At 40.3% G+C, this 22,841-nt stretch overlaps 1 protein-coding gene across 1 annotated transcript; it reads right to left on the reverse strand.

Annotated features, from left to right (window-relative positions):
- Nucleotides 1-474: 474 nt before the first annotated feature.
- dusp3a (dual specificity phosphatase 3a) lies at nucleotides 475-22,835 on the reverse strand. Its single transcript, XM_020644979.3, has 3 exons — nucleotides 22,441-22,835; nucleotides 12,562-12,794; nucleotides 475-7,077 (listed from the first exon to the last, which is right to left on the reverse strand). Exons 1-3 carry the CDS (start codon nucleotides 22,629-22,631, stop codon nucleotides 6,848-6,850), a joined length of 654 nt encoding a protein of 217 aa, XP_020500635.2. The 5' UTR covers nucleotides 22,632-22,835; the 3' UTR covers nucleotides 475-6,847.
- Between the last annotated feature and the right edge of the window lie 6 nt (nucleotides 22,836-22,841).

A 22,841-nucleotide genomic window follows, 5' to 3' on the forward strand; every position in this document is an offset into this window, starting at 1 on the left:
TGCTGTGATGGTTGTGTTTTTGAACATTGAAATCTAACATAAATGGGGCATGCGCACTAACCACTGCGCCACAAGCACCCCAGTCATATATAATGTTCTTGCTTATTATGTGATTATGGAAATTTTGCCATAGTTAAGAGACGAGGGACTGAGGATTTTGTGCTTGTCGCTTATCATGGAACTCTTCTTCCAGCAACTAAGGACCACCTCTCCGGACCACCTGCAGCAAAACTATTAGCTAAACTACAGCTAGCAGGCAGCTGCTAGTTAGAAGTAGTTGTGTGTGTGTGTGTGTGTTGCTGTATCCATAGTTCATGTAATTGAATCTTTTTTTTTTTTTTTTTTACCATAATGTATCCAAGCAGTGCTGTAGTCATGTTTTCCCTGACTGAACTTTCTTTAATATATTTTAATCTCCATGTGTTCGTGCAGAATAAACATCTTGATTATCAGAAAAGTAAGCCACTCGTGATCAGATGTTAATACCTCAGCCATTTATTTCTCAAACATAAGAAAGACGGGACTTCTCCAAGGTAAGAAAAATTAACATCGCAATTCAAAATCAAGTGCACTTCAACAATGTCTCATTCTGTTTAGGGAGCCGTCCCTTCCTGCTTGCGTGAAGTGAGATATACACAAACTGAAAAAACAATCAAAGAATCCATCTTTCCTGTAAGGCTTTGGGTGGGGGGGGTGCTGTGTCCATACCGTTGGGATGTGTTTGTAGAGGTGCCGACGGCGGTGAACAAAACAAACGTGGACATACCCAAAAAAAAAGCAACCAACCAAACATTGCAACAACTCCCTCTGCGACATCTGTAGACGAACAGAAATGAAGGTTTTGTTACAGGGTAAGACGCTGACTGTGTGACGGACTCCTGGAGGAGTCGGGCAGTGGGATTATTTGTGCTAAAAACTCTCTGTGATAAACAGCTTAAAGAAAACAGGATGACACCTCACAGGGCCCAGACAGTATTTGTGAGTAATACGGGTTTGTTCTACTCTCCCAGATGGATTAGGTGCATCACATCACAAATAATATACTTAAGTTCAACCAGGTGAGTTTTCATGACGCACGGCTTTAGCTGTCAAACATCGAGGGTTTTAACGTCTCAAGTTTTTGCCTCCTTCAGCACAGATGGCTTAACTACTCCACATGGGACTACCAATTTGTACAAAAGTCAATTTTATACCCCTCTCCGCCACTAGGCTCTAAGTGAGAACACACTTTTAATGACTTACAATTACTGTCTGGTCCTCGTCTCTCTCAAACATTATCGCTGACTCACCCAAAAACAACACCGATAACGACGCACTGTACTCAGCTCGATGTTAAATACGAAAGAGTCAGTGTTAGTACACTTTAAGGAACTTTTTTAAATGTTTCCTGTTGTAAAGAAAAATACAAACCAAGCTTCACTTCAAGGGGAAATAAATAAAACACTGTTTCTTTTTGCAATTCAACATCACTAGATCTAATACCAAATGTAGTCCTGTCTGTGTAGAAGAGTCCAGCCATGACAGAAAAATGCAGGATTCACATCTGCCTTAGTGCGTGTTACATACTCAGTATATATAACAGTATACATTAATGGCATTTCACATTGGACATTCTTGATTATACACTGTACTGTACCTGGAGTATAACCCACAAAATGGCGCTGGTACCTTGTAGAACAAAAGGAAACTGCTTTAAAGGTCACATATTATCATCTTTTTCATTACGTTTAAATGAGTCTCAGAGCTCCCCAGAAAATGTCTGTGAAGTTTCTTGTTCTAAATCCACTCTGATCCTGTATTTGATCATGCCTATAAACCCCTCTATTTCAGCCCTGCTCAGAACAGGCTGTTTCTGTGTCTGTACCTTTAAATGCTAATGAGCTGTGTTTGACCACGCCCCCTCTCTGGAAGGAGATGTGGCTCGGGCTTGCTCAATGCCCTATTATTTACAGTCAGAGGGCAGAACAAACACCTAGCTGTGGGAGTGTCACCCACCTGGGGGAGGGACTACTGCCCTTTGTGATGTCATGAAGGGAAAATCTCCAAACGGCCTGTTTGAGCACACATTTTCTGAAAAGTGGAGCAGGCAAAAGACGGAGAGGAAGGACTTTTCTCATCATCTGGGTTTTTTTTAGACAGATTAGAGACACATATTAGTGTTAGAGAAACATGCTGAAGTGTATTTTTTTTATAATATGTGACCTTTAATTTGATTTTACAGGGATTCACATTTCACATGAGGAAGAAAAAGATATCTCAAAACTGGAATTTTTGACCACAAAAAATATGGTTGGATTTTAACTTAACTATGGAGACATAATAATCAGCTGAAAGAGAAGTACAAATTGATTGGTTGAACAGCAGGTGGCAGTGTTTATCTGTTTTCAATGCATAAAAGAGTGAAATAAAAACAGCAGTGTAGCCATCGTAGAAGATTTCTTTTTTTAAGGTCGACTTTGTTGCATCTTTGCTTCTTTCCAAAAAAGAGAGAGAGAGAGTTGAACAAATTTTGTAAAAAGTGTCTAGAAAATGTGACAGAAAACTTCTACCATGGCTAGTCAGGCTGCCACAGAATGATTATCAGACACTTCCTCTGCAGTCAGAGCTGACAAGAATTGTATAAACAAGCAGGTTGGTGTAGGCAGTTGATGCTTTTATAAGAACACACCCTCATCCTGGACCGGTTTGCAGACTTTGTTTTTCTCAATATTCGCCAAATTTTTAAGTTTTACTGTAAGGAAAACTTGACTGGAAATACTGAACAGCTTGGATATGGTTGTTGCTTTTTGTGTATTCAGAAGGAGGGCAGTGTTGTGGAGCAGATTAATGAGTAACCCCAAGAAGCCAATCAAACACATGTACAGAAGGCGTTTTTTTAAAGTAGAGTAAGTCACTTGGCACAGATACTATGTAAGTTTTGCATTCAGAGGTAAGTGGCTCTCTCTGCCTTTAGACGTTAAGTCTTTGTTAACAGGGGAGACTTTATTGTTGTGTGTGTTTGGGGTTCATGCGGATGGGTCGGGTAATGAAGTGTAAGACGTGCACCACCTAAAAATGTTCTCCAGTTGATTTGTCTTGTGTGTACTGCAGAACAGCTTTCTTTTTTTCCAAGATCTGAAACATTTTCAGGTGTATGAGATGACAGGGTCGGAAGTCGATGGGGAAAAAAACAGTGAATGAAGTCAGAATCAGCGCATCCTTGTGTAATGCCCCAGTGAGAGGCATCACAACTCAGAGACCGTTTGAGATCCTCTGCACTCGTTTCTAACTCCCTTTGATGATATCCACCTCTCTTTATTTCTCCTGTCTATGGTCAGCCGGAATCTAAAGCAACACTTGACATTTCAATGCATGTTTTGGGATTACATTTTAAAGGTTGTAGATGATATCATCTACCACCCATTCCATCCAACCCCAATGTGCTGGCTATTAGGTTTAATACAAATTTGTCATAAGCCGATATAAAAACACGGCTTTAGTGTCAGCCCCTATTCAAGCAGCTCCCCCTATTGGAGAGTCTTCAGTCTGCTATAAGTGAACGTTGAGGTACAAACAAGCAGCACCCTTCAATGTTGAAAAATAAAGCCAATGCAAGGTGCAAAAAACTGCAGTACCTCGAGTGGCCACTTGAGGCTGGCTCCAAAAACCATGGAATCCCCATTAGGTCCCATATTAAAATGCCAATTTTACAGTTTTGCATTATGAGACTAATTTGACTGACAGGCAGACTCGTCTTAGTTTGCCAGGAGGCTAAAACCTGGCGGCTGTTTTTTTTGTTTGGAATACGCTAGCTAGACGACGAGCTAGATGGGTGTTTTACGGCGTCCAAGATATTCATTCAGCCCGACTCAACCCCACCTCTCTGCCTGCTTCTAGATTCAGGTGATGTTTTTAACCCATAGGTAGATTTGTTCTGCAGCCAATAAGAAGATATTAGCCAGAAATTAGTTAAAGTCGAATGTTGGGACGGCCGTCTTTGGTCTTCAAAATGCCTCTCTTCAGAAACCAATGGGTGACATCACTAAGACAACGTCCATGTTTCATACAGTCTATGACTAGCCCCTATTCAACAAACCCACTGAACCACTCCCACTATTGGAGAATCTGCAGTCTGCTAAATGTGACTAAGGTATATGAGGAAATTACATTTTGCAGCCCAAAGCACGACATTGAAATTCAAAGTGTCGCTGAAGAATCCTTTTGTTTTCATCCAAATTAACAAAATCATATCGGTCAGAAACAGAAACGCCTGTGCAGGGAAACAAAAGCTGTAAATGTTTTCCGATGGGATGAGCATGATGACATGTACGCAGGATAAACCAATGACAATCTTATGCTGCCACCTGCACCTCGCCCGTGTCTTATGAACAAACTAGCATTGGCACAGAAACTTAAAAAAATAAAATAAAAATAAAAAAACTGCATGATTACGACGATGATTTAGGCCTCGGTGTCCCGGCTAAGCTTTTAAAATAACCCAGCAACTTTTCCCACAATTGTGATCGGAAAACATCACAATTACACACAACACTTTACACATGTACATTATATTTCAATATGAATGTACATGTTAATAACTGAAAAAACAAGGTATGGAGGAGCTTCTCTGGGAAGCCATACACAAATATAACATGATATATAAAGACTTACTGACGATACCTACACGTTATAGACACATTGCTCGTACATTCATATATGTCAACACTTATGTATATACAGTATACATGTATATATTCATATGTATACAGATATATCAAAGGAGGAATAAATAGTGCCTTTAATGAGGTGAGACAACCTAGTGTACAGTATTATGCCTGGTAATAAATAGTGTCATTAAAATGTATTGTTGCCTACCTGTATATGTAACAACTACAGCCTGAATATTCATACTTAGATGTGATTACATTCTATATATCTGATGGGGTATTGACATATATCGCAATGCTTTTGGGAAAAAAGGAGACTTGGTGATTTTGACCCAGTGTGTGCGTTCAGTTATGACACACACACTTAAAGAGGAGTGAGGCATGTTGACATGTTGTGTATGGACCCTCTGACAGACTGTGTTGATGAAACAGTGGAACTGGATACTGTGGCCCGAGTGGCGGTGTCAGGGGACTTGGCAGTGGACGACTCTCTGGTGTGATGACTGGAGGTTTACTCTGCTGGAGGCGGGTGGCATCCTTGACTGTTCAGTGTGACAGTGGTAGAATTTAAAACTCCTCTATCCTCCTACTGGAAAGTTTTAAATGATAATAAATCAGTGGTTTACAGCAAATCTCTTTTTGCTTTAATTGAAGAAACTCTGTATAAATAAGGTTATCTCCAACAGAAAGAGGTCTTTAGCTCCTTACCTACCCTTCAGTTTTATTTTTTCTTAGTTTGTTTACTTTACACCTCTGCGGCTTGCACCACGAAGCGATTTTCGGTTAGCGGGGTAACTTCAAGGTTAACTTCGGGTACTCTGTGCTATGAATGTGTCTGCAGGGATAGATCACCATGGTAACTTCCTCTAAACACAGCCTGCTCTAGGGCAGGTTATAATCACCATGGTAACAAATGCTGAACACATAGCTTGCTCCTGAGCAGGTTGTGGTCACCATGGTAACTAATGCTGAACTCATAGCCTGCTCCAGGGCAGGTTAAGATCACCATGGTAACTAATGCTGAACTCATAGCCTGCTCCAGGGCAGGTTAAGATCACCATGGTAACTTACTCCGAACACATAGCTTGCTCCTGAGCAGGTTGTGGTCACCATGGTAACTTATGCTTCAGGATAAACCTTTGTCAAATGTTGAACTATTTCTTTATCTGCTGATTCATCATAGCAGAACATTATTATTTATAATGCAGGTGGGGGGGGGGGGGGGGGGGGGGGCAGTTAGTTCATGAGCCACTTCAGAAAAAGCTCTAATGAACATCCGTCATATCAGCTGCTACATGAACGACCCACGTATAGCTCATTATTTTTAACAAGCTCGACCTTTTGCTGCCGCCTGAGATTCAGCTGCTCAGTGTCTCACGACGACGAACATCTGAATGCTTACCTACCATCAAACTAGAGCGCGCCGGAGAGTCAAGGATGCCGACTGAAATGCTACAGAGAGCTACAGCGTGCATTTGATTGTGAAAATGTGTCTTTGTGCATCAAATATCTGCCCATACAGGTGGAGGAGAGAGAGGGGGATTTTGAGGATCGAGTTGGCCGTTTTTTTCCCCGCCTGTCGTCATGGAATGTTTGGGATCGATCTGTTTTCACTTTCTGTGTCCAACATAACTGACTTAAATCTCTCTGCATCATGTGTGACTTTTAGCATCTTAAGAGTTCATTTTTTGAATTTCTCAGCGACACTCCCGGCAGTGGAAAACTATGGAGTGATTGTGCTATAATCTTAAAAATGAGGACAGAGTTTTTTTTACCTTTTTTTCGGACTTGTGGAAATTGAAGGAATGCTTTCAGTATTTCAGCTCGAAAAAACATGATCGAAAAATGCCGAGCCTTCAGGTACAAGGAGCGACGCGTCTGCACGTGAATCTGTGTGGTGTAGAGTTTAGAAACAGGAAAAGTAAGAGGTGTGTGTGTGTGGTCACGCTCAGACAGGCGTCCCCTCACAGGGCAGCAGTGGCAGACGTGAACAACAAACGGAGTGTGTGAGATCGAGTGTATGCATGAGGGAGGATTATCTACACAGATAAATGCATGTATGTTTGTGTCTCAGAATACCCCTGTTGTCAGATGGGTGCTGGTTTGGTCAGGGCGAAGGTCAGTCTCCGAGAGCGCAGCTGAAAACCTGTGAAAAGGCATGATGGGAGGAGAAGAGGGCAGAGGGTCTCTCTCCCTGCTTTTCATTTGGTCTTTAGCTTGCCCACCTCCCCGTTCAGTTTGCCCTCTTTGGCCAGCTTCTCGTTCAGTTGGCACAGTTGGCGAAGGAAGCCGTCGTTGGGGCCGATCTCTCTCTTGTGCCTCACGGTGGCCACGGCGACCCGGGCGTCCATTTTGTGGCGCAGCATGAGGTAAGCGACGACCATGGTGGGGGAGCGGCTGTAGCCTTCTCTGCAGTGGACGTAAACCTTTCCTGGAGGATTAAAACAGAAAAAATTAAAATAAAAGGAGGGCTGTAAGAAGTACAAAACTGGAAAAATGATAAATTCAGATGTTCCTAGCAACTTATTCCCTGAGGATTAAACTGACATTTAAATTCAGAATAGTCGACTAGTCTCTAAAGGTAAGGAAACAATATATCTTGTGCAGTAATTGTTGAGCTGTGTTATCTTTTCAGACCAAGCTGGATCAAAGAGTCTGCAGGTAAATAATGTCAAATTGCTTAGCCCAGTGTGGCTAACATTAGCAATGCTAGCAGAACCATCCTTCAGTTCTCCATCCAGGTTAATGTCCACATGACAGTGCTGGATGAGGTTATGCATTGATCCAGTAGGGTGGTTATATGCCAGTTTACCTGCCCAGTTAGCTTCTACAAGATGCCGTCCATCCATTGTGCTGGTTTACATCCAGGCAGTAAAACGCGGAGAACAGCCTCGCTAACTGGAGCTACAACACCGGCTAGTGGCGGGTGGCAGCGTTACAGCTTAGACACAACTTTTAACAAACACTACAATGATTTGGTAGCCTATATTGGCTGTCAAATCATGTCAACACATATTTATTTATAAGAGCTATTTCAACTGAATCTTTGAATTGGAGACCTAACTCATCAAATGACCACGGCACAAAACACAACGTTGGCTACAATTCAGTACCAACACATTTCCAACGTATTTGTGCTCGCTCTCTTTGGGTTATTATTAATTTATTATCTGTTATCTGTTTATTAATATTAATAAACAGAGGGGCCGGGACTCTAGTGGTTAGTGCGCGTGCCTCATTTACGGAGGCTGTAGTCCTCCAAGCAGACGGCCCGGGTTCTAATCCATCCTGTTCCTGTGTCATTCCCTCCCTCATGCGCCCCGATTTCTGAATTTATCCACTTTCCTGTCTATAAATAAAGGCCCCAGTAAAACCTAAAAAGAAAAAAGAATAAACATCTGGGGAAGTTGGTACTTTTTGATTACGATCATTAAACTAACAGATTGTTTTTGTTAAAAAACAACATGGTATAGCAAATAAATCATGCAGCATTTCTGCTTTGTGTGTTTGCACTCACACTTTAATAGAACCAAAAGAAAATGGAGCATCGGAAGAAAAATGAGGAGGGTAAAAAAAAAACAACTAACACAGACAACAAAGCAAAAACAGTTAAGAGAGTTGTGGGAACACATGCTGGGACCAAACTTGCCTGCGAAGCATCTTTTAGTGCCATGAGATGCAAATACAGAGACCTGACCTCTGCTGCAGAAAAAGTCAATCATCTTCACTGCAGAAACATCCTACAGCGAACATGCAGCCTGCAATCAATCAGAGCCGTCTCTACGTGTAGATTACATGTTTGTAAGTGTAGATTACAATATTTGTTTTTGTGTTTCGACTGTCATGTCTTCATCTTTATCTGTGCACTTGTTTAGTTTTTTTGCCCTCTAAGATGTGTCTCTATCCGACTTACACTTTCATCACCGTCAGTCTGAAAACCTCAGGAGGACTCTTAACTTGGCAGCGTTCACAGAGCAGCTGATGTGTGCCGGGCTCGGGTCTAATCTGCTGAGTCTGCACTTTATTTGAAACCCAACACCTCCCTCTGTCCCCTCTCCAGGTGATATCCCCCACACAACTCTCCCCCCCCTCCTCCCCTCCCTCGTCCCTCCTCTGTTCTCCATCCAGCACCGTCTGCTGCCAATGAAACGACCTCTTCAATTCCTAATCACCCTGCCTGCCACGGATCAATGTTGATTCTTCTGTATCCTCTTGTTCGACACGCAGGATTTTCTGGCTCCGGACTCGACTCCCTTTTCTCACTCAATCACTCGCTCGCTTGTGAGGCTGTCACTTCATATTTTAAGCTCAAATTCTCGATTAAACCTGGAAACATTAAATATTTAAACTGGCATGACAACAACGTGACCTCTTTAAATCCACTATCAGATTACCCATTGACCTATTGGTAAACCGAGCCAGCAGATACAGATACACACACATATTGTACAAAGGTCACTCGCTAGCAAAGCATCACACAGCACAGCTGGTACAAAGTGCTGAACAGCACTTTAAAAATCAACCACAGCGTCTTTTTTAAGTCATGAGATCCCCCCCACCCCACCTCATTTTCCGACAGTAAAAACTTGAAATGTCTCAGAAACATGACTGGTGCTAGGATCCTGATATCTTCTTGAAATTTCAAGGAGTGCATTTGTGAAAATATCTTCAGCTACTGAGCAACATCTGTTCTTTAAAAACATTTAAGAGCATTAGATTTTCGGATTTCTGAACCCTCAGCGTGAGTACAGCACCCTTAGCGAGCTGATCATGTAAGAATTATTCCAAGAAAAGGAAACCCAAAACACCTTAGGCAGTTTTTTCAGACGGCCTGGTACTAGAGGTTTTAAGCAGGACACACTCAGCTCTCTCTGCGAGATCAGGGAAGGCCCTTTGCTCAGACTCAGACACGTTTGGTATGTAGAAACTGATTGGCCTGCACAGATTCTTGATCCACACACAGTTTAGAAACCTTTGGGATGATTTTTAATCCCGAACACAAGTCAGGCAATCTCATCAGATATCTGTGGCCAACCTGCTCTTGTGACGGATATGATTCAAGACATAATCCAAAATGTGGAACACCGCCCAGAATGAAGCAGCTGTTATATCATGAGGGAGGGGAAGGGGGTCCAACTTCATATTAATACTCATAGCTTGAGAATTAGATGCCTAACAAGCTTATAGAGGTGTTGTGCCCATGAACTTTTAGCCATTTCTTGAACAATTTTAATACAATTTTCAGCTTTAATTGTTTAAAAAGCATAATTTGCAAGTGACACTTCAAAGAGTCTATGTGGAGCGTTTTTTCACTGCAGAGTCAGGTGATAATGCTCCGCCTGTTCATCATTTAGAGCAACATTTTTAACCTCACACACAGTCATTGATCCATCATGAATTTAAAGAGCATTGATTGGGTGAAGGCGCTGATCATTTTGCTGCTAGTTTGTAGCAGTAATATTCATTTTGGAGTATGCAGCGTGAGCTTTTAAAACATGCCGTACAGTCCCTTACACTGACCTCATGCGTCATCACAGCAGACACAGGGGAACAATGCATCGATGCAGCTCCTCATTAAAATCTGAGACCTGTGACCTTTTCAGAAGCCGGCAGGAAGAGGTCACGAAATGTCAAAGAGAATGTTACACAATCGCACAATGTCAAAATACAACAGCAGGCCGAGGGCAGACGAGAGAGAGAGACACTGTTTATGCTCCTTTATCCTTCACCCTCTGCTGCTCCTCTCCTCCACAGTCCTTGTTAAAAGTTCACTCCGGATTCTCCAGCATCTGTGCAAAACTGCCTGAGAAATAAGACGCTGTTTATGTGTCACAGCTGACAATAAATCCATGCCAGAGAATACAAGGTTCATCACACTAATTAAACACATCCCCCCCCCCCCATGTGCAGTGACAAATTGACTCAAATTAGTTGCAGGTTTGCAGAGAGGTTGGAAAGGATTTATGTTTGTCGAGGATGGGCAGAGGCCACCTGGGATTGAATGTTTTCTTCCATCATCATGTTCGGTTTTCCCAAAAAAGCACGAGCGAACAAGTGAAACTTTACACCTTAAATTTTTGGACCATTTGTAATGAATCTTTGAATTACATTAATTGTTTAATCCTGAGGGTGGATTTTGGTGCAGCAGGTGTGTTATGCATGGAATATTTCCAACACGCTGACGTCAGCACACCTGATCTGATAATGGAAAATGGAGCAGGACTCAGGAGTGTATCAGATTTAGCCGCAGATTAATTTGTGTCTTGTCTTTCTTCACTTAAAAGATCCGCAGTGATAAGGCATATCGTGGTTGAATCATGGGACTCTTATCCTCTGTCAGACGAGCTACAAAAGAGGCTTGTTTTCATGAGTCCACCTGTGGAAACAAACGACTCCAAAGCTGGAGCCTCTGAAGTAAGAGAGACGCTTTGCTCTCTTCTACCTTACTGGGATTTTCTTAAGACAAACTCTCAGTTCTCTTGGGGTTTAGGAGCATTTGCATTTGCCGATAACAAGTGGTATGACACCTGCTGTTTACTAAGTAGTTTTAGTTTCAACAATAATTAATTGAAGGCCCACAATGCCGGTTGAATGTTGTGTCTAAGCTGTAATGCAGCTACCCACCACTAGGGGCTGTAGCTCTGGTTAATGGGCCGTGTGCTCTCTCTGCCCTACTGCCTGGATATATATGGAGGACGAGATCTGACAGAAGTACAAATAAATAAATAAAATAATAAATAAATAAATAAATAAATAATTAATTGCGTGAATAAATAAATAAAAACTGGTAAATACATGGGACATAAATAATTAAATGTCTTAAATTTATTTCTACATTTATTTATTTCCACATTTATTTATTTCTACATTTATTTATTTCTAAATTTATTTATTTCCACATTTATTTATTTATACATTTATTTATTTCTAAATTTATTTATTTCCATATTTATTTATTTCTACATTTATTTATTTCTAAATTTATTTATTTCCATATTTATTTATTTCCACATTTATTTATTTATACATTTATTTATTTCTAAATTTATTTATTTCCACATTTACTCATTTCTCAATTTATTTATTTCTACATTTCTGTGTCCGTATGCTAATGAGGTAGGAGGGACTAACGTCAGTCTCATTCAGGATTGGTCAACTGAGCGATCCAGTCAGATCTATTCCTAGCGAGACTTCCTGTTGACATTAAGCAGACTAGCATGGCTTCAACCGGGAGAGCGCTGGCAGACCTGCTGCGGGAAGTTGCTGACCAGCTTGAGAACTGCTCGTAAGTCATTTGCTAAAACTCTGCCATCACTTCTTCAGCTAGCAGTCAGCATCGAATGGAAGTAGTAGATTTGGATCATCACACTCCAATCCTGAATTTATTTATTCACGCATTTATTTATTTATTTATTTATTATTTTATTTATTTATTCCAGTATTTATTTATACATTTATTTATTTATTTATTTATACTTCTGTCAGATCTCGTCCTCCATTGATGTAAACCAGCACAGTGAATGGATGGCATCTCATAGGCGCAGGGCAGGGCGGGCATTTCACCGCTCAACTGGGGGTGCAGGTGGCATAGTGGTTGGGTTGCGCTGAATGTACAGAGGCTGTGGTCCTTCAAGAAAGCTTGCCAGGGTTCAAGTCCGAATAGACTGTATTTAAATAGCCTTTAAATTAGTTTCTATGGAAAATACTGGTAATTATTTTCTGTGGATTGATGACTATTTATGAGAACTTTCCCAAACAAGTAATCATGTGATGCAAAGTTCATTAAAAAAAAAAAAACAGATTTTATGTGCTTGAAAAATCAAATGAGCAGTCAGGAACCCTTAAACAGAAAAGGGCAGGAACGAAATCAAATGTGACACGAGATGAGTTTCTGCACGTCACAAAATAAACTCACCTTTGCCGTTATTGTGTGCTAGGGCCTTGTCGATAAAATCAGCCCCTTCCTCAAAGAAGGCACTGAGGCTGAACTGCTCTGTGTCGTTGGCCTGGATGCCGTGGTACGTGATGCCCGTTCCGGCGTAGAACTCCATGCTCGTGTTGACGTGCATGAAGGAGGTTCCCTCCGCCACGTTGAGCACGTGCGTCACTCCGAGTTTCTGCAGACGCATTGCATTCTGGGCGACGAACCTGGATAGGAAGGTTGGATGAGATTCAGGATCAAAGTGGAAAAATACTTTAATGTGATGACTTCTGCAAGCCGCTGATGTCTGTGAGCGGAGCTTTTAAACACTTTACACACTCCTAAAAGCTTCTAGAGTGCCCCTGTTCATGGTGACATAAAACTTCTCTGTTCTCTGAAATGATGAATGAACAGCAGCAGAACGGGACATCCAAGATAAATAACAGCACTAATAATACCGCCTGACATTTACAGCAAAGAACTGCGTCAGCAAAATGTATTTTAAGTTGTATTATGACAATGTAGGTTGCACTTTCCATAACGACTCTGCATGTGTTTAAGTACATGCTGTGCTGCAGTATCACCACTTCTCTGGATGAAATGCCAAACAACATATACGTCTAGAGAAGTGTAGTCTGACAAGTTGTTGTGCTTATTTTTGTTGTTGAAGTATGGAAAAATTATATTCAGTATATATACAGTTAATCTCAAATAAAGTCCCATCTGTAGGGGCTTGGGTTGGGAACCGGAAATTGGCTTGGTAGCTGGAGAGGTGCCTGACCACTCGCTGTGGGCAGCCCCCCTCACTCTGACATCTCTCCATTAGTGCCTGTCCTATAAGATCCTGTCTGTGTTTGTAAGCTTGTTTTTCCTCCTATCTGAGCATTTGCAAGGCTCAACGGCGCCCCCTATAAATGTCAATCACATACAACATGTACAAAACTTGGCAGGCATATGCATAGTGCCCAGGCTGTGGTATTGAAACAGGTATTAGTATTAGAGCCCGACCGATAAATCAGCCAGCCGATAATATCGGCCGATATTAACATATCATGTGACTATCTGTATCGGCTAATTTGATCTCTGATATGCCGATATAACCTGGTTTATTCAATTAAAAAGCGCCTTTGTTATTCTGGCAAATAAAGGATTTGGTTCAACTGTTCTTCATTGAAAATCTTTTTGACAAGTGTATTATAAAAGCATATGTTATTAAGACAGACACTCTGCTCATATTTGACCACACAGCCACAGTTTCTATAATGAATGCCCACTCGTATTCACACTGTGATAGCAGAACTTCATGTTCTACGTGTTATTTTGTTAAGATCTGTGTGAGTACAGAGATAAACATGCTGCACAGAAACAAGCAGGGTGAAGAGTGAGGCAGCAGTGGAGGGGGGGGAAAGGAGAAAGTGAAACATCTAAAGAGCTTCATCTTGATCTCTTTATTCTCAGCCTGCTGCACTCCAGTAGCTTCAACTCCATCTTCATCTGCTCGACCTGCAGGAAACAATAAATCTGCTCCCTTCGGCTCTTCTGTACTTTGTTTGTTAGAACTACAATCCCGAACATTAGGGCCTTTTATTCAAAACAAGCCCACACAGCAAACAAACCTCAACAAAGGAATACAGAGCTTTGGCCGCTCCCGCCTGCTTGGCTCCATGCCTGAGTCCACTGTTACGATCCAACCTGGCCAAAGGCTCTGATCATTGATTGTAGATAAACGCCTCTTTGTGTTTGTTATATTAAACTTTTATGGAACATTTAGTGGCACTAATTAGCTCTACAGAATGTATGCTTCCAAAACAAATACTGCACCAGATTACAGCTAATAGAGACTTTTGGGATATAAAACAAATTATACCAAAGTCTTGAGGTAGGCGTGATTTTTAATATAAGCAAAACATTTATATTGTTTTTAGTAGAGCCCGACCGATTCATCTGACAGCCGATAATATCAGCAGATATTAGCACATCAAGCAAATATCAGTATCAGCTAATTTTATGCCAGATATGCACCAATATTACTACATTTATTCACCATTCAAATAGCATTTCATTTGAGTTTCATTGTATTACACCAGCAGTTCTCTTTCTGGCTGTGACCAGCAAAGTGTGCTTTATAAATGTATACAAACATCATCACTCTCCAGAGTGTCAACAGGTGATGACCGTACATGATCAGTTACTTTCCAGTTGAGTGAGTTCAGAGAGTAATCATCAATAGTGACAATCTTGTCTTCATTATTTATCTTTTCTAGTGTTTGATAACTACATTTGAAGGATCAATGCAACAAATGTGTATATTTATCTCTACAGATCTAAGACAGATATCGGCCAATATATCGGTATCTGATTTTTCTCTCTCTCTAATCGGTATCGGCCCCAAAATCTCATATCAGTCAGGCCCTATTTTAAGTTCTACAAAAAGCTTAAAATGCCTTGTCTTTAGTGCAGAAATGTAAATAAGATGTCACATCTTAAACAGCACTTGTGTCTTTATAAGTATGATACTTAAGTATAAGTATTTCAAGCATTTTATCATTCTCATCCTTTTAATCTTAAAATTATACCATTAGATATTTATGTTCTGACTTATCCAGAAATGTGTTTTTTTAATGTAGGAAAATGTTACTTTAACTTGGAAACCACACATTAATATTTTAGAAAAATGATGACTAAACATTTTCTAATGTACAGTATCTAGGCTGTTTATTTATTTCAAAACACTACCTGTATCTCCCCGATACAGATTGCCCTATTAGGGTGTAACTTTAACATTTTCAAATATATTAAGAGAAGAGGCTTCTGTGTCTTTGTGTAAGAATTTAAAGTTGAACAGGTCTGTGGGTTTCTTCAATCAAAGTTAAGTTTTCTCGCTCTGTTGTAATATTTTCCACATTATAAGGCTTATTTTCCTGTTTTTGAGAGCTTACTTTTTGCTGTTGCTTCGCCTTCATCCCGTGCCAAGAATCATAAATCTCCATGTAAAATGCTCGGCCTGACAGCGCTACGTGCTCAGAGTCAATACGAGGCTGGTGGGGCGAAGGCTAGGTGACCCTGGGCAGCTCCCATGAGGGGGTGACTGCAAAGCCCCCCCCCTCTGCAAAAACTAATAAAAAAAATAAAAATTCCAGCCTGTCACCATTTTTGCTTTACGGTGTTTGCAGGAGGGATGAAGCAGGCCATCTGTTTGTTTGTCAGGGCAGAGGCTCCTTCAGACGTGAAATATCAAGTCACATTATTCCCGCTTTTATTCAGAGTAAATTAGATTTCAGCTAAACCTTGTTGGATATAAATGATTGAGTAGAATTCTTACAGTAAATGCTTACCTGCACAGTATGAGCACTTACAATGCAACTTTCCTAAAGTACCAAAGCAGCATTGTTCACATTCACTGTACTTTTTTCTACACAACACAATGCAGAGAGCAGCACACCGGGTTGAATCGAGTTCACAGCCGATGGCTTTATTCCTATTTACCTGCCCGGTCCCAGCCTCCTCACCCTGAGATCTGCAGTCCCACAGCATCCATTATTAAAGAGCGGCTTCACAAAGAGCCAAAGTGTTCCTCAAAGCAAACGGCCACACCTTAAGTGTGTCCCTGAGCAGCACACGGCGGTTTCATAGTGCTGACTACGACTGATCTGAGAACAGCGTAAGAGGTTGTAAAGTACAATCATAATCCATTTAGGGGAAGGGAACATTTGACTGATGGGTTCAACAAAGTGAGGTTACTGACTTCACCTACAGATTTTTCATTTTCAAAACTCTGGTGTATTATTGGAGTGGTACCAGTTTTGTTTTCATCCCCAGATATCTGTTTTCTAATGATTTGCAAATTGCAGAAAGTATAACGCTTGATAAGATTGATTTGAACTCTACGTTGGCCCTAAATAAGACAGAAAAATATCATCTGTAAAAATACTGGATTAGCAGTTGGCTTTTCAGGGGATTAAAAGGTTATTCGTTTAATTACATTTCGGGCTGCCTCTTAAAAGTTTAGGATTCAACTTATAAGATGACTTAAACTTTGCTTGTCAAATCTATACAGCTTTGTTTTAAGTGTGTCAATATACACCAATGTGGGATTTTTGGGGCCGATACTGATACCGATACCGGGGAGGAAAAATTTCAGAAACCGATATATCTGCCGATATCTTTATTAGGTCTATCTTTGATCTTTAGAGATACATATAGCTATACACACATTTATTGTGTTGATCCCTCAAATGCATTTATCAAACACTTGTGGAAAAGATTTATAATGAAGACAAGATGGTCACTCAACTGGAAAATAACTGTGCATGTACGTGCATCACCGCCCGACACTCTGGAGAGTGATGAAGCTTGTTGTAATCAATATATATATAGCGCTCTCGGCTGGTGACAAAGAACTGCTCGTGTAATACAATGAAACTCAAATTAAATACTATTTGATGATTGAATAAATCTAGTAATATCAGCGTATATCAGATAAAATTAGCCGATGCCGATAGTCAGGTAAAATGCTAATATCGGCCGATATTATCGGCTGGCTGATTTATCGGTCGGGCTCTAATTATGATGCGTCACAATATCTGATGAAATGAAGATTATAAAATGTTCCTACAAAGGTTTAGTGGAGTATTAATGGATGTATTCACTAGACTTTGGTGGGACATCTTATAGTGCTTCCTTCTTAAAGTCTTCTCACTGCATCAAACAACAAATGCTCAAATGAAAAAAGAAGAGTATTAAAACCTCTACACTGAACATTCAAATCCATTTCAACAGACAAATGTTGGAGTCTTGTGCAGCCTTCACATAGTATGTTTAGTACCCAGGGAGTAATCCTATTTTTATAGTTACAGAACTGAAAATGTTGCTTTAAACTATAGATTGGAGCCTAAAATGGGTCATGCGCCCAATTCCCTCAGGGCTGCCATTCTGAGACATGTTAATGAATTTCTTCAAGGACAAAGCTATCTCTTTCCTCCTTGAGTCGTTCGTGACCTGAAGAGCGAGTCGACTGCACCACACCGAGTAAATCTGAGGACACAATTTAAGTCGTAACAGGGAACAACTAATAGGAAACATCAGCAGAAAAGGCTTGGTGGGTCCCAGTGGTGGAAATAGTGGACGAGCTGCAGGCTTTCATCAACAATCGATACCACCTCGCCCTGCCCGAGCCATTTGTACTATCACATTGCATTACACTGCCTTTTCAATTTGTTTGCTGTGATACAGTAAGACAATTAACTAATTATCTCACTACAAATGGTAAAACTCATTGGGCATTATTTCCTCATTAGAAAGTAAAATATGTTCTTCAAAAGAGAAAACAAAAGAGCTCAGAGTCCGTCTTTCAATTCTACAGTAAACTGTGTGATCTGCTTAAGAAAGAACAAAACTGGCAGCCCTTCGATTGGAGACTTGGCCGAGCAGATTGGCATGTTTGGATTGATTCTGTTGTAGCACCGAGGTACAGTAATGTGCTTGTTTTCTGCCCCCCTCCTCCTCCTCCTCTACCTCCTCTTCCCTCTTGGCAGCTACTGGAGCCATATGATGGACGGCACAGAGACTCATCCCTAAATCTGTTCCCTTCCATGAATCCATAAAAGTGAGATTAAGAGCTGCTCTGTAAAAGCTTCTATTACATTACAGCACAGCAGCATGCATTTGAAAAAATCCTGTTGTTGTTGTTTCTCCTTCACTGAGTGTTCCAACAAACTTGACATTTGAAACCTTAAAATGACTTCTGATATCTATTAAATCCAGGATGTTTTCTAATTTAATATCTAGAAACCTTGCAGGCTACATAAGAAATAGCTTTGCCACTTTGCCAAGCGACTAAATCAAATTTGCTCCGTGTTTCTGATCTCATATGTGGCACATCTACTCATCAACTGCAAGCTTCCAATAAAAGAGCTTGGTAAAAAAAACAAAAAACATAATTGCCACCAGTGGGCAACTACTGCTCTATTGATTCATCAATTTACTGTACAGGGGCAGAACTAACAAGGAGCTAACCTTGAGAAACACAAGTGAAAACCATACAACTTCATTTTAGGATATTCATGATTCAAGTTGTAGTTTGTACTTCACTACAAACCAAATCAGCTAATAATTTAGGCTGAATATGGTTGCCAAAGTGTAAGATACTTCGATTCTAACGACTACATCTATTACTTAAGACAGGTGCATAAGAGAGCAGGAACTCTATCAAAAATTGCAGGCCAACTCCTGCACACTGTCCAAATTGCTCAGAAACATTGGCAACATTTCCGTACCTAAACCTAGACCGTGTGCAGGAGTTTGCCTGCAATTTGAGAAAACTGAAAACAAGAAATTACCTAAGACTTCTACTTTTGTTGACTGGTACCAAAACATGTATTGATATCGTTTGATCATATCAAAGTTTAATTTTCTGGTACCTTGACGACCCTAGGATGATTAGTTTTAGAAATTCTGCGAAAACACTCCTACTGCCATATTAAAGCTCACAACACAAGATTCAGATACTTAAAAACCACATCATTATAAATGTTGAAAAACCAAACCTGAATGACAATTTTTTTAATTTTGACAAATCTTTCATCTGAAATGTTAATCGACGCTGGAAAAATCAAACGATCTGCATCTGACATGATCAAAATGTCAGCTTGAAATGACTCAGACTGCATTACAGAATGAAATATTATATGAAGATTATTGTAAAAAAGTGATATTTTGGTTTATTTTGTAGTGTTGTGGTTATTATTTGTTCAGTTCTTTCTCATCATTTTTAATTCCATTGCACATCCTGCATTTGAGCGGGACATACGAAGGCCTATCAGGTTCTTGACTCTTGATTAAAAACAGCATTCATTAATGAATGTATTTGTTGTGCAGGCACGTTGAACATGTCATATAAAATCTGTAAATGAGGAAGCAGGAAGCAGGAATCGGCTTTACTGGAACACTGAGCTGTAAATTCATGAAGAGTCGGCATGTTCATTACAAAGCCGATTGCATCAAGTCAACCAATAACCCTGGATTTATGTTATGGCCTCTGACATCTTTAATATATATAGAGTACATATACACAGTATGTCTGTATGCTGAGCAGTTTCTTCTACTTTAAACAGGTTATAGTGCTGGATTTAAATCACATAGTAGCTATTTTTCACATGAATAAATGTCAGTAGTGTCCATCATAATGTTCCAAGAGTTAGCGTATATTCAGCAGACTTAAAGGTTAGCTTTGTAAAGTTAGCAACATCATTTATTTCTAGATTTAACTAGACTCTTTGTCACAATAAATAACTTTAATTTCATTGTTCACGTTAGCTGTTGAAGTGAAGGCTAAGCAAGCTAACTAACGCCTCAATTCAGACAGCATGTTACATATAAAAACAACCTTTAGCTTAGCTACGCGGTAACGACCAAGATGTGGTCGTTCAAAATGTAAGCCAATCAGTGATTTACAAACTACTAACTCTTAAATTTCCTTGATAAATTAGCCTTAGGAGTTTTGATAAATTAGCTTACAATATGCACTCAAAATGGTACTTGGCTACATTAGCTAGTGGGTGTAGCGAGTAAACTAGCGTACAAAACCAAACAAAGGTTCCACAAATCCAACTAGCCTGTGAATATTAGCTTTACTCCAACTTGCTTGTCATTTTGTGTTCTGTTTGCTCTGTGTTTGAATGTGTTGTGGTCGATTGTTTGTTGATGTTCTGACTTTTGTCTAAGCTAACATTAGCTAAGTGTTGGCACACTGTTGTCACCAAACGTGAGAACAGCTGAGGAAAGGTGCCTTATTACCTCAGAGCTCACTTACTCCTCAGGGTTTTAATGGAAAAAAAACACCCAGAGAACCTTGACGTACAAATGAGTCTGTCACAGGCAATCGAGAAAGACGGAAGGTCCAATCTATTCACACATTGGGAGTACACAACTATGAATACATGTTACAGATTAGTCTGTCAGGTTTATTGATTGAGCGACTAATTGTTTGCCGCCTAAAATAAAACAAATTACCTTCCTTGTGCTATCACAATTAGCTCCCCATTGTTGTACAAGTTTAACAACAGGTGACAATTCGCCTAATGATTATAATCAATAGTAATAAAAAGCCCTAAGAGACATACAGAAACATTATTTTCAGTCATAACAAGTAGGCCGGTTGTTTTCTTGAGCGGTCAACTTATTTATTTCATCTCACGATAACAATTCTGGTTTTCCTGGTAAAAAGAGTTAATTTCTTGTGATCTTGAGAAAACCACTGCTCGTTGTGCTCCAGAAAACCAGCACTGTTATCCTGACATAATAAAATAAATATGTCGGGTTCTCGAGAGAAAAAAACGGAATGGGCTCCTTTCAAATGGGAAAACGGGGTATAGGCTAATAACATGTTTGGATGCATGTCCTCTTAGGCCTTCCGTAAAAATCTCAAATTTATTGTTAAGTTGATCGCTCTATAAACGCCAGAAGATGCTGAAATATTAAACAGCAAAATGCCAAGAAATATCTTGTTTTGATAACAACCTAACTTAATGATGATGGTCTAGATATTATTGATGATGATGATGGTAATGATGATGGTTTTTGTTTGATAACGACGACTTATAAGATGGTTTCTATACTGATTAGAGCTCTCAAGAACTGCCCTCAATGTTGTGCTTTGCCTCTGGTCACTTCCTGTCAGCACCTGTGTGTCCAATCAGACTCAAAGCTGATCGTTTGCTCTTACTCACATTGTTCCCTTTTTTTCTAGATCCTTGCTTGTGTTGTACTTACTCTCTGACGTACGTCGCTTTGGAGAAAAGGGTCTGCTAAGTGAATTGTAGAATTGATATTTAATCACTTGATCAATTGATAAAGATATTCAGCTAATGATCATGGAAGGAATAGACACTAAACAGCACAACACATTCCAATTTAATGAAGAATTTTGACTTATTTAAGGAGTAACTAAACCAAACAGATTGCCATGTTATCAAATAGGTAGGTCTATTATTTTGAAACCTTTATTGTGGGCTTTTTACAAGCATATGCTGGAGAGAATATCCTACTGCAAATTTGGCTTTACAACAGGTTTCTTTACTGAGTAGTGATGAAAAACAGGTTATGTGTGTTTTATGTTTTAAAAACTCACAGTATTAGATGCTGAGCTTGGAGCCTATACCTATAATTTCACCTTTGTCGTGATTATAGGTCATATACGTGTAAAGATGTGTCTGGTCTACCTCAAAAATATTTCTCCTTCCAGCATCTTCCCTCTCTCACGACTCCAACACTGACGCGCTCCTCTTTGTTCTGCAGAAGAGACCGCCTGTTGTTTTTTGTTCTAGCAGTTTATGAATGGAGGCGATAAAGACATGGGTTTTTTTTTAGGATGTGGTATAGCCTTAAATTGTCAACCTGCAGCCTGCTCTGATCGTGATGGGAGCGGCTCGATGAGGAAGACGTGATTACTCGGCAGTGACACTAATGATGGAGGGATTCACTGAGTAATAATAAAAAAACAACACGTCTCTGTGTCCCGCCCTGCCACACATTGGAACATCAAGGTTTAGGATTTATCTGCTTTTTTAAATGGAAACAATAATCGATTGTGCCACCATGTGTGTGCTACTATTGTGTTGCACTGTTACACAATATCCACCTGTCTGGCTGCTGAGGCACGTTGACGCCACTGCTTTGTCGAGCAATTTGTTGACAACAACAGGCTGTCGCTTTGTCCATTAGTGACAGACAGAGACACCAAAACATGACAAACAAACACGCCATGAATGCGTGCGTAATGCCCGACATGTCATTTGGAGCGTCTAAAAATACAGATAACCTGTCCCTACCTGTCACCGACAGAAAGCATTATGGATGAGTTGATAAATGACTCACGCATTGCCGATGTAAATTCTGGGGAACACCTCGTTGAAATGTTGTGTCGGTAGGCTGTAATAGCCGCTGCCATTGGACAGGAGATCGTTGAGTTGTTGCACGGTAACCTCGCCGCCTGACGCCGGGACATCAGCCGGTGGTTGCTGCTGCTGCTGCTGCTGTTGTTTAGTAGGACTCAGGTGTTTCTTCATGGCGCTTCTTCTTCTTCTTCTTCTTCTTCTACTTCTTCTTCTTCTTCTTCTCAACTTTGTGTTAGATGATTACAGTCAGCCTTAGACTCGTGAGCCTCGTCCGGTTATTCAGCTGCATTTTACCTGTCTTCTCGTCTACAAGGTGTCTGATGATGATGATGAGGCGGGAGGGGAGCTCTACAGTTTTTCTTTATCCACGTCAAGCACAGA

Source organism: Labrus bergylta, chromosome 21 (assembly GCF_963930695.1).
Source record: "Labrus bergylta chromosome 21, fLabBer1.1, whole genome shotgun sequence".
Taxonomy (NCBI): Eukaryota; Metazoa; Chordata; class Actinopteri; order Labriformes; family Labridae; genus Labrus; species Labrus bergylta.

Excerpts from the sequence above, each read along its gene's own strand:
- dusp3a (XM_020644979.3), bottom strand. The coding sequence starts at position 22,631 with ATGAAGAAACACCTGAGTCCTACTAAACAACAGCAGCAGCAGCAGCAG. Across the intron at positions 12,795-22,440 it reads AGAATTTACATCGGCAATGC|GTTCGTCGCCCAGAATGCAA; the intron begins GTGAGTCATTTA and ends CTTCCTATCCAG. Across the intron at positions 7,078-12,561 it reads AGCACACAATAACGGCAAAG|GAAAGGTTTACGTCCACTGC; the intron begins GTGAGTTTATTT and ends TTAATCCTCCAG.